Source organism: Carcharhinus amblyrhynchos, chromosome 9 (assembly GCF_965287045.1).
Source record: "Carcharhinus amblyrhynchos chromosome 9, sCarAmb.v2.hapA, whole genome shotgun sequence".
In the NCBI taxonomy this organism is placed as follows: Eukaryota; Metazoa; Chordata; class Chondrichthyes; order Carcharhiniformes; family Carcharhinidae; genus Carcharhinus; species Carcharhinus amblyrhynchos.
This window is the reverse complement of record NC_137332.1, coordinates 51240272-51252989: the sequence shown is the minus strand read 5'-3', so window position 1 is coordinate 51252989 and position 12718 is coordinate 51240272. Positions and strand designations below refer to the sequence as shown.

Below are 12718 nucleotides of genomic sequence, written 5' to 3'. Positions count from 1 at the left end.
GATGTACATCCCTGCTTTGTATTCTAGCCCTCTTGACATGAATGCTAACATTGTATTTGCCTTCCTAACTGCTGACTGAACCTGCACGTTAACCTTAAGAGAATCTTGAACAATGGCTCCCAATTCCCTTTGTGTTTCTGATTTCCTAAGCATTTTCCTATTTAGAAAATAGTCTATGCCTCCATTCCTCCTTCCAAAGTGCATAACCTCACACTTTTCCACATTGTATTCTATCTGCCACTACTTTGCCCACTCTCCTAACTTATCCAAGTCCTTCTGCAGCCCCCCTGCTTCCTCAATACTACCTGTCCCACTACATATCTTTGTATCATCTGCAAACTTAGTAACAGTGCCTTCAGTTCTTTCCCCCAAGTCGTTAATGTATATTGTGAAAAGTTGTGGTCCCAGCACTGACCCCTGAGGCACACCACTACTCACGGGCTGCCATCCTGTAAAATACCCCTTTATCCTCACTCTCTGCCTCCTGCCAGTCAGCCAATCCTCCATCCATGCCTGGATCTTACCCTTAATACCATGGGCACTTATTGAATGGTCTCCTATGTGGCGCCTTGTCAAAAGCCTTCTGGAAATCTAAATAAATCATACCCACTGGTACTTCTTTATCTAACTTCCTTGTTGCCTCCTCAAAGAACTCTGACAGATTTGTCAGACATGAATTCCCCTTGACAAAGCCATGGTGATTCAGTCCTACTTTATCAGGCACTTCCAAGTACTCTGCCATCTTATCTTTAATAATGGACTCTAAAACCTTGCCAATGACCGAAGTCATGCTAACTGGCCTATAATTTCTCGCCTGCTGCCTCCCTCTCTAGGACAAAACAAACAGAAAAGGACGTTTACTATTTCAGAAAATAGTTAATTAAAAATAAATATTTTAAGAATTTGGAAGTCATTATTTTGATCCCAAAAGTGAGCACATAAAGCTGAAGAAAACTTCAAGATTCAGTTATTAGTACAAGTTCATTTTTTAGAAGAATGCTTTAATTTTCTATCTTTTAGCTATATTTAAACAATTAACACCAACTCAATCACTGCACTATATTGCAACAAGTTGGATAGAACAAGAGATATTAAAGGGCAATGTAGGATGTAAATCACAACAACTATGGGGGATGTGTGAAGTTTCTTTACGATAAAATTGCATTGTCTGCAAACAGCAAGCATTAATATAAAAGCAAATTACTGCAGATGCTGGAACCTGAAACAAAAACTAAAAAAAATCTCAGCTCTGGCTGCATCTGTGGAGAGAGAACAAAGCTAATGGGTCAAGTCTGGATGACTCTTAGAGCTGCATAAGAGTTCTTGGAAAGAACTATGATTCGTCAATATGTTAAAGACAGACTTCATTTTGTCTGGGGAAGATGTTCAGTGGTGCTCTGGAACATTTATGGTGTTGAACTTTCCTGTTAAAGCCTCTCAACAACTGTTCAGCATGAAGGGACATTAAACTTGAATAAATAAGCTAAGTGCAAGTAATTGTGCCTGCTTCTAACCTCTCGGGCCAATGAAAGAACAGTTGGAACTGCTTAAATATTTCTGGTTCCAGATCAGAAAAATCCTCTTTTTAAATTTGTTTTATGGGAGGGGAAATCTCTGGCTAGACCAGCATTTAATGCCTATCCCTATTTGATCTCAAGAAGGTGATGGTGACCTGTGTTTTTGGTCTGCTGCAGTCCCGGAGGTGTGGATACACCCACTGTGCTATTAGGGATGGAGTTCCAGGATTTTGAACCAGCAGCAGTGAAGGAACAGCAATACATTTCCAAGTCAAGATGGTGAATGACTTAGAGGGGAACCTCCAGGTAGTGTTCCCAGGTAGTTGTGGGTTTGGAGGGTGCTACCTAAGGAACTTTGATTAAAAAATGTTTCACAACCGTGCCAATATTTGACACAACACTTAAGACTGATAAATGTAAAGGTTGGTAATAAGTTCTCATTGTTTTTGTATGAATTACTACGTTTCAAAGTAATTAATTGTGTAGTGGTGAGGAATTTCAATGATATAATACACTATACACTTTTTAATTGAAATGAATATTTATTATGTTTAATTATTATCCCAATTTAACAAGGGTGATTATTTTAAAATACTGTTTGTTTTTGGCTGTAGCGTGTACAGATGTGTTGGCCTTTTGTAGTCTTGTGGAGTCCATGGACCATGTCTATGTTTTATGTCTTAGGTTGCACATCCTTTTTTTCTCAAAAACCTTTTACTGATGTTTTGTTTGCACTTCAGTCCGACGCTCCTGATCTATAGGCACCCGTTGCTAAGAAGGGAGGGTCAGGATGGCGACCCCCTCGTGGACCTGCTCCTGGGCCTGGCGAGGTGCACCATCAACAGGTCCAGGCAGCGGGCGATCGACGGGGTCGTCCATCCTATCTGCCCCTCTACCGTGGCTACTTTCGTGGCCAGGTGTCCCTGGAGAGGGAGCATGCAGTGTCCACGGGCACAGTTGACACCTTCCTTGCCCGCTGGGCATCGCAAGGACTGGGGTGTATAACAAACCCCGAAAATCACATTTTAATTTGAATGTTTTAAGTTTCCTTTTGACTTCGTTTTTTTGTTCGGGCTGTTCCCCCTCCTTTTGGGGAGCTGCCCTTTTTAATTTGTCCTTAAGTTAATTTGAGTTCGTTTATTTGGTTAGTATGCAGATATGTTGGTCTGACTATACGGTGCTGGGAAAGGTTTCACCACTGAAAAGTAACGCAGGCGGCAATGTGACCCAAATACAACATTCTCCAATGTGTTCAAGGGGAGGGACTTCCGCACTGAGGCTTGCGTAGAACAGACGCAAGTGCCAGAAAGTGTACGTGGGTTGAGAATATTTACCGACAGTGGTTCATGGCTGAAATGGTACATTTCCCATCACATATTGATTATTTGTCCAGATGGGAATGGGAATTGGTGTTAAACACACTGGGAGACGCACCGCTGGATTTCGCTAGCACCTGATAGGGACTCAGTCTTTTTTTTACCCGATTCAAAAGCTTCACCTCAAATTCAAGTATCTGAGAAATGTAGGGCGGAGGCGCAGCGGCTTTTAACCAAATGAAATTTACGGGAAATCAGATGACCTGTAGCGTGCTACCCGTACTACAGGGGCGGGCATTTCTCGTTAACATTACATCTGATTCCCAAGAATCATGTCCGCTTTTACAGCGGAGGACATTAATTGTAAGCGAGTTGAAGGACTGAAAGCCCTTGCATTTGGCAGCAGCAGTCGGCACTTGATTTCAGCCAATTGTTTACTGTAGAAATCTCGAGTCAATACATCAAGGACAATATTTTTAGTATTGACCGATGACTTTTAGATCGCCAGGACAATCAGTTTGCTCCCGAAATTGAAGCGAATTACACAAACTGACTTTGCACAAGCTCACACCAAGCGCATCTAATTTTAGTTGAAGTTTGGAAACTGTATGGGAATGACACACTGTATCTATCCCCTGTTCGTCCAATTATTTTGAACGTAGAATTCTAGATTTCGGACAATGATATCCAACGGATTTCCAGGATGTGCCTGTTCCCAAATGACCACTTCACAATCCTGCGATATAGGGATACCAGTAACCAGAAAGTTCTGATTTTGCCGTTTTGGGAAGACACCATGTGTTTTCTTTTGTAACAGCGTCAACAATTCATAATCCAGCGTTTTCATACCAAATCAGATAAATATGCAGAGGTATGGCATACTTCAAACTCCCATACCATGTACGTAGATTGGACATTTCCATTTGCAGCTCTTATTTCCTGTTGGCAGCGATGACCAGCATAAGCTGCATTTCATTTGACTTGACGTTCGAGAGTTGAGTTTCTGGAAGCACCGCAAAGTAGATGTCGACACTGGCTAAAATCGGCATGAGTGGGGTCCTGCAGGGCAGCGAATCCTACAGAAGCATTTGCTCAACCAACCAACACCATCAGTTTCTGTTACCCACTGCAGCAGAAACATTCCCAGAATGTCCCTGCCTTTCCGCAACTCTGACAATGTGGGTTAGGCGTGCAAGTTCCACTACTCACGGTGAGGCAGCTAAAAATATTTGGCCAACGTGCTGTGATGGAGCAGTGATCAACTAATAACTCTTCCCCGTCATTTGCAACGTTTTTGATCATGAATGCGCGTTTTCGGCCCCTCTATCACTCATCCCCAGAGTGCGTCATAACAGAAACAACTGGAATCGAACCCGTTTAGAGGGACTGAAATGAAAAAACTTTGCAATTTGGAGTTTTAAAAAAATCTTAGTGGGAAAAAAAACTTCTTGGTTTTGCTTTAAATAAAGCAACTCCCCCCGCCCCCCCCCAAAAAAAAATACACAGCAATCTAGAAAGTTCAGATGGCTTTCGTATATGCATTTTTTCTCTCTCTCCGAGACAATTTCTAAAGGTTGTATTTCCGATGTAAAACGTGAGATTTTTCCACCCCGCCGGAAACGGTAAATGAGTAGGGGCTGCAATCACAGCAAACACAATATTAGTCACTCGTCAAAACACGTAGCTGGTAAAACTCATTCGACTGTTTAAGCATCTAAGGTGACACTATAGTAACACTGTTTCTAAATGTATGCACTAGGTAAACCTGGTGTTGTTAGACTTTTTTTTACTGTGTTTACCCCAATCCAACGCTGGCAAATCCACAGCATAGATGGCAGTAAACAGAACATCCGTTTAATGAAACGTGACTTTAAACTACGAGGGTTTTCACAGTAACTCTACTGCAGTGTTACTTGCGACACTAATAAACACGCTTTACGTTGCACGACCTCATTTTTCCACCAAAAATTCGAAACTCAAAAGTTATTCAATTTTTTTCTCATTTAGTTTGATTTTGGCAAAACGGAAAGCATCCGGAACACATTTGTTGGTATCACAAATTCATATTTTAGTCCACCAATAAAATGTGGCTACTCATCTGGAGTAACTGCACATGTTTGAAATTAGGACTGGCTAAATGTTAATAAAATCATTATTGGCATTTGCACTAAACGATTGGCAGTTAGCAGCACTTATCTTCCAGAGTTTTTTAAACAATACTACTGCACCATCAGTGCCATTTGAAACTTTAAGCTAAATGGACACATCTTAATATAGCACATACAAATGCTAATTCTAAAATGGATTTGTGCAGTGCTGTCTGCTCAGTCACTCCAGTAAATAATTACATACTATATATATTTAAATGTATCATGTTCATAATTGATGTTTATTTATTTAATGTAAAAGCAGACACCAAGAGTACAGCTACCTTACCAGAACAGAAAGAATTGCTTCTAAAGGGTGGTTTTCTAATATAATCTCTCACACCACATATCACTTCATGTTAATAGCATTAAATTGAGGGGGTGGGGCGGGGGGGAACAGATTTTCCTGTGCTTTCTAAATCACAAAAATTGAAACTTCGCTCAGTAATGCACTGTTATTACATTTACTTTCACTTCCCCCTCTGAGGAGGTGGGGAAAATTTTGTATATGTTAGTTACACATTGGAAAAGCACACTTTAGATGTACATACTATGTATCACACTAAATATTTTGAAAAATGTTTAAATGTAAAATTTAAATGGCAACAAAAACATTCAGGTCATTCAATGCCAGATTAGGTTAGACAATATTTTGGGCATTTGAGATATGTGGCTATATTATAGCTGAGTAAAATTGTAAAATTGTGTAATCATTTTGATTTGTGGGTGCAGCGTACCATATAGTCCTTTGAACTTATTTTAAGATTGGCCACTCTAATTTAGTATACATGCAAACCAGGCAAATTTACTGATCAATGAATTTTTACTCAATGAACAACTAGTCATCGCCCAGGGAAAATCTTTGCAACTTGCTAAAGTCCAATGGTTGTAGGTGGCTCTCAATCCAATTGAGGTTAATACCAAAGAAATTCTGTGCAACACATATGTTTCAGTTGAGCCCATTACCCTCCAGACATTGCACTGTGCCACACACAAATACTTCTGTTCTAACTTCTGCTTTAAAGAAGCATACAAAGAAAGCCATTATTTCCTGATGGCTTCATCTGAGTTCGGGGATAAACCTGGGATTTTCAAAAGTGACACTCTACGAAGTCAAAGACTTTCCATATTTGCATAGTATTAAATATACCTTGTGACCTTAAAGAGTTAATAGGAGAACTGAACTCAACAAAATATTGCATTGTGTATTAAATGTTATAATACACATGTCTCTCAACGTCTGCCTACAAACATCAACACCGGCTTTTCAACTGCCTTACAAGTCCAATCCATTAAAAAGAAAAGCAAAAAACCTTAAAAGATCTCAACAGTTGATACTTTTAATCCATTTATTTTTCCCATCTCCTTCCAACTTAAACTGGACTGCTTTAAAAAAAATGACAGAAGACAGATTGGGGAATGGTTAATATAAGTTAGTCAGAGCAGTCCCAAGGATTCAGCTCTCATGCATCCCAGTTAAAATCAAATCATTTGCTAGTTAATTAAGAGTTGATTTGAACAAATCAGAAAGATCCTAAGAAGACAGGTCAAATGATCTAACCCATAACAAGGATTTTTCTCATCAGAAAATTAATACTGTATACTAAGATAAACAATGTAATCATTGAATGACTGAACCATGACCATAGCTTACTGCGTAATAATTCAACATAAAAAGCTGAACAGCCTGCTGCATTAGTTTGCATGATAAATATCTTGTGAATTTCTATAAGGATTTCTCAATCATTGTTCCAACTTTGGTGAACATCCCAGAAAACAGCAATTTGCATCTGGGAGAAGAATCACCAAATCCTCAACTATAGATATACAGACAGTTGAGAGAAGTGCACAGAAATTTCAGTTTCTAAGCTTCAGTACAAAAATACAGACACAAGCTTGATATTTCGACCCAGTTTTACTTTCCTTAATTTTACTCAAGCAGTGAGGCATTTTTCCTGTTACACATTAAACTGTTCATCTTAAAGCTGCAGATACAGCTTGTATTTCAAGGAATTTATGATAGGACATTTCTGGTTAACATTGCATGGAGTACAGCTTAGTCCTATCTTCACCTTAAATAGATTCCAGGGACTGCAAACAGTTTCTGTCTGTCCACATTTAGTCACTACTTTAAACCAAATCAGAATTTGGTTTAATTCTGGTTCATTGCTTATTTCACCTCAAATCACCTACAGATGTGTTATGGGTTAGATCACTTGATCTGTCTTTTCTGAATCTTTTTTATTGTTCATATCAACTCTCATTAACTAGCAAGAGATTTATGAAAAAGCAAGTTTTCTGATAGCTTTACAATATGGATTATAGATATATTTATTTTGCTAAATTGCTCTGAAAAGGTTTTCATGTGAGGAATTATAAAATTAGTTTTACAATGTGTGTTACATAGAGAAGTTAAATTATCTACATATTTTCTGTCAACTTTTTCATATAAATACTTGGCTGCCCGTAGCACAGAGAAACTGTTATGCTCAAAAAACAAAGGTCAAGTTAGGGCTGAATGATAGCTGCTGACCCTGGTTCATTATCCCTACCTTCTAATCTGAAGACAACAGTGGTGATCTTACCTTCTTGTCCCATCAGCTGATGGTGGGGGCTAGCCTGCAAGATCGCACGAGAGGTGGAAAACTGGGTTCGCACCCCATTTTTTTGCCTGTCGTGATCTTACCAGGCCAAGATTTCCAGTGAGATCAGCCTTCTGCTCTGACAGGACTCAATCATCCGGGCTCATTTGTCTTTGTGGTCCTGCCAGTGAAGGTCCTCACCAGCAAGGATCCTCACCTGCAAGGATCACGTACGGTTCCCATCAACAGGAACCTATTGTGATGGCCTTGCCAGCAGGACCAGAGGCCATCGAGGCCCCCAAAGAAGGCAGAGGCAAGGAGGAGCAGTGCCGTTTGGGCAATGCCAGCCTGGCACCACACATTGCCAAGGGAGTAGGGTCTAAGGAGAAGTAGGTGGGGAGAAGCTGCACACTCGAACGAGGATTGGCCTGGCTGGAGAGTGGCGGGCGAGCTACACACTCTGTAATCAGCAATTATCCAGGGAGATGGCAATTGACCAGGTCGCCCAATGATCATGGTCACGCAGGGTGTGATATCCAGGGGGAGGAGGTGACTGCCAGATCTTCCTGTTCTGTTGCATAGAACAGAGAAATCTGCACATTTCATCCTCTACTGAGAGCTGCTGGCTTTCCGGTGACCTTAGGTTCCACCCCCTCCTGGCAGGAAACAGATTGTGCAAAAATGCACAGGGCAGCATTAGACTGGATTCGTGATCTTGCCAAAAAACGGATCTGAAACTCTTCAGTTTTCACGCTTGTTTGGGACTTGGAATTTCTTTGGTAAGATCGCTCCTTACATGTCATCGATTCCCTCCTTGTATGCAATGTCACAGGGGATAAGTGACAAACACAGTTGTGAGCAAATTAACTTTTTCAAAAAATCATTTGATGGATACAATGTACTTTCTCCAGCAGGAGGCACTGGATAACAACTCTGGGTGGTTTCCTTGCTGATATTTCCATTCTTAAACAAGGAGTTTTGAGGGATCAGCTAGCTCAGCGTTGGTTGAATCTGAACCTTCCTGAGCACTAGCTCAATCCAATCATTAAGCATAACAATAAAAACAGAAAATGCTGGAAATACTCAGCAAGCCTGGCGGCATCTGTAGAAAGCAAAAAGAAGTTAACATTTCAGGTCAAAGATATGCCATCAGAGGTTCTCAAAAATACCATCTTCTTGCTCACTCCTTTTCTGTCTTATTACTCTGGCCACTGGCAATCTTCACCTCCTACAGCAACACTTCTACAATGAAACTTTACACTACAAGGGTAGCTCTTGTACTATCACTAACCACCATCACTCACAGTAATTACTACACGTTCAACCCGAAAACCACTTCCTCCATTTATAAGCAGCTTGGTACCCTCACATCCCTTATTTCACCTTTCCCACACCACATTAGAACAGAGCTGCTAGCCTTACCATATTCTTGCAGGACAAGCTAGTACACAATGCTCACCAAAAGCAGACCACCAGAAGAGCACCACTTTCAACCTTCTCACTCACCCTGCTTGTGGATCGGTTGTAAACATAAGTGCAATAATTTAGATTTGCTCTTGGTAATGCTGAAGTCAGCAACTTCCTGCTGGAGCCAGGTTGGTAAATGAGCACCTATATTATCACTCGCATCTCTCAGTACCACACAGGCAATAGCTCCGTCTTTTTTTGTTCTTAGTCAGGACAGGATAATATTCCACCTATCCTTAACTACCACCCTCTTCTGCTATGGATTCACTAATTTGTAGAAGACTTGGAGGACAATGATCAAACAGGGGAACTGGGGACTTTTTTGTCCCTCATCCCCTGTTGTGATAGTAAGAGGAAGGTGGCTAGGATGAGGCTAACCACCAACTGCAACTGATTTCATCTTGCTTTGCCTTTCTCTGCACAACATTTCTTCTGACCTCTGACAGAGTTGTTTCCTCTCACAGGTGCCAGTTCAGAGATTTCCCCTGTGTTTGCAGGGAGAGGGAATTAGATAATGGAATGAACTTGTGGCATCAGGTGATACACACAGCATGAGGGAACCAAGACAGTAGAGGAGTAAATAAAGATGTTGCCCTTTCTCAATCAAGTCCAGGAAGTCAGATGCCAGTCATAGTAACGTGACCCATATTTACTAATCTGAAAAGAAGTATGTTTGAGGAACTTCATACCTACATGCAACAATAGTGGACCTTGAGTCCACAATTATCCTTTGCAGCAACATAATCAAAGATTTGAGTTCCTTGTAGGTACCTGCAGCAGCTCCTGAGCTAAAGAAACATGCAGAGACCAGCCCATGACTCCATGAAAAAAATGAACTGCACCTCTGGGGAATAAATAGGCAATAGAATAGCATATGACAAGAATAGCTGGTTCCAGACAGGGACTGCTATGACACTAAGACTTTCAGGATCTGATAGCTACCATTAGACCAACCATCTCAGTATTCAATGAATGGCAACAGCTGGAACGACTGTTTGTTTGTGTGTGTGTGTGTGTGTGTGTGTGTGTGTGTGAGAGCGCGCGCGCGCACACCACTTTCATGTTTCCTTAGACAGCAGCATATGTCAGCCCTAAGGCAGCAAGCTGGTGAAATGTGAAAGGCAAAACCAGGCTGTTCAGGCACAAGTTCGAAATGGAGGCAGAACTTTTCTGACATTTCCTTAAGTACATCCCAACTACATTCCATTGGTCAGGTGGCACTAAAAAGCAGCAAGGGAAAAGGTACATGTAAACGCAACCTTAAGGAAGGGTCAGTTGATTGTGTGCACTGCGGAATTCAATGCAGTTAATGTAAAAATCTGTTACTGATGGAGATTAAAATCCAACAGAAAAGGGCGCCTTACGTGATCATTATATCTCCACTAACAGGCGTTATCATGGAAAAAGAGCAAACAGAGATAAGAACATAAGAAATAGGAGCAGGAGTAGGCCATCTAGCCCTTCGAGCCTGCCCCACCATTCAATAAGATCATGGCTGATCTGAAGTGGATCAGTTCCACTTTCCCACTTTCTCCCCATAACCCTTAATTCCCTTGTCTATTAAAAACCTATCTACCCGTTACTTAAATATATTTAGTGAGGTAGCCTCCACCACTTCAACGGGCAGAGAATTCCAGAGATTCACCACCCTTTGAGTGAAGAAGTTCCTCCTCAACTTCGATCTAAACTGCCCCCCACATCATGAGGCTGTGTCCTCTAGTCCTGCTATCCTTTCTAAGCGGGAAGAATCTCTCTACCTCTACCGTATCCATCCCCTTCATTATCTTATATGTCTCTATAAGATCCCCCCTCATCCTTCTAAACTCCAACGAGTACAGACCCAGTCTATTTAGTCTCTCTTCATAGGCCAACCCCCTCATCTCCAGTATCAGCCTAGTGAACCTCCCCTGCACTCCCTCCAAGGCCAATATATCCTTCCGCAAGTGCAGCGACCAAAACTGCACACAGTACTCCAGCTGCGGCCTCACCATGTGCTGTCATGTAGTGGTTTGAGGCAATGTCTCTTTCTTTTTGGAAAATGGGGAGGAGGCACAGCTATGGTTGCTGTGATACCACTGCAGTAACGTCATATGTCTCTCCTGTTCCAAGACACAGCTAAGACTGCTTTTCGTTTTTACATCTGTTTTCTGCCAAGATGATATTCTTGTCAGACTGGATCTATTGCAGTAACTGCCAGGCTTCTGCACTGTCAAGGGTAGAAGTTCCTTCCTGATAATTCCCACACTGCTCTGCATTCTACTCACATGCTGCTGAGTCTGCTTTGCACCGTCCATCCTTCAGATTTACTTCAGAAATTCAAACACCAACTGTTGAGCTGTGTGCTCAACACCTCAGCAGTTGCTGGAACCAGCTGCCTTACCTGCTCAAATCTGCTGGGTTTACTTTTCATTCCTCTCTGCCAATTTAACTTCACTGTTCATTAAATAGTATTACTGAGCAGAGAATAGAAACAGGCCATTTCTGTGATCCTTGCCAATATTTATGTTCTAAACCTGTCTCCTCCCATACTTCTTTATCTAACCCCAGCAACATATCCTCCTATTAATTTCTTTCTTCTTGTTTTGCATAAAATGCTTCAATACTGGACACATTAACTACTCATTGTGGTAGCAAGTTCCACATTCTAACCATTCTCTGGGTGAGGATTTCCTACTGGATTTATTACCAGCTTAAACATATAGCCCCTGCTTCTCAACTTCCCTGCAAATGGAAATATCCTCTCTCTGTCTGCCCTGTCAAACACTTTCCTTAGAGACCTCTGTCTATCTGATCACCCCACAGTGTTCTCTTATTTACAGAAAACAGCCCCAGCTTGTTTATTCTTTCCTGTCAGGTGTAACTTCTCAGTTCTGGAATCAGAACTGGATTCTTTTGCACTGGACACTGAATTATGTGCAAGCCCCAGGAGCATTCAATGTGGGATGCATACATATACACCCAAGACCCACAGCCTCAGATTGAAATAAATGAATAGTTTAACCTCAAAATGGTCAGTTTTCAATAACCCATGCAATGCAGACTGAGTAAGCATTTCATACTTGGTGCTAAGAAAGGAACTGAAACCATTTTATTATTGTAAAAAAATCATGAAATTATCTTTCTGTGAGAAGCTGGGAGAGTGAAAACTCAAGCATTGTAGTATCACTGATGAGGTTACAATTACCACGACACATTAACAAAAATCCTGGGCACAATTTTACAGACAGGAAGTTCCCTCTGATGTAAGGTTTGTAATATATTGTTAACTAAAGCAGCTCAACAAGTTGCAGTTAGAGATGATTGTTTAATTTTGTTTTTCAAGCTTTACATACAAATGGATAACACTGAATAGCAAAAGGATTCACAGGCAGAACTTTCTTACTAGCATTTGGTAAATTTTTAAAAAACATGCTTCTACTAATAGAGAAAGGTAACTAACTGCAGAATGCCTGTTACTTTCTACCACCTACACAAGTTCTCTCTTGAGAAACACATCAATTGAATCTATTAATACTATTTGTTTCAATGTCCTCTCCTTATGCCTTTTATATATTCTTCAAATGAAAAAGACTTCCTTGACTGTCCTTCTTACTTCTAATTTACTAACTTGCTTTTAACCTTGTACAATCTGGTTTATGAATACTTTGCCACACAAAGAGATTTTTTTCCCATATTCGTGAGACATGGGC

The 12718-nt window shown here is 40.9% G+C and overlaps 1 protein-coding gene across 1 annotated transcript in view; it reads right to left on the bottom strand.

The window, feature by feature from the left end:
- jak1 (Janus kinase 1) overlaps positions 1-3963 on the bottom strand; it is a 104478-nt gene extending 100515 nt beyond the window's left edge. Inside the window, exon 1 of the mRNA XM_080195614.1 lies at positions 3731-3963. Within this exon, the coding sequence (XP_080051740.1) occupies positions 3731-3809 (79 nt within the window). The 5' untranslated portion in view covers positions 3810-3963. The remainder of the gene's footprint in view (positions 1-3730) is intronic.
- Between the last annotated feature and the right edge of the window lie 8755 nt (positions 3964-12718).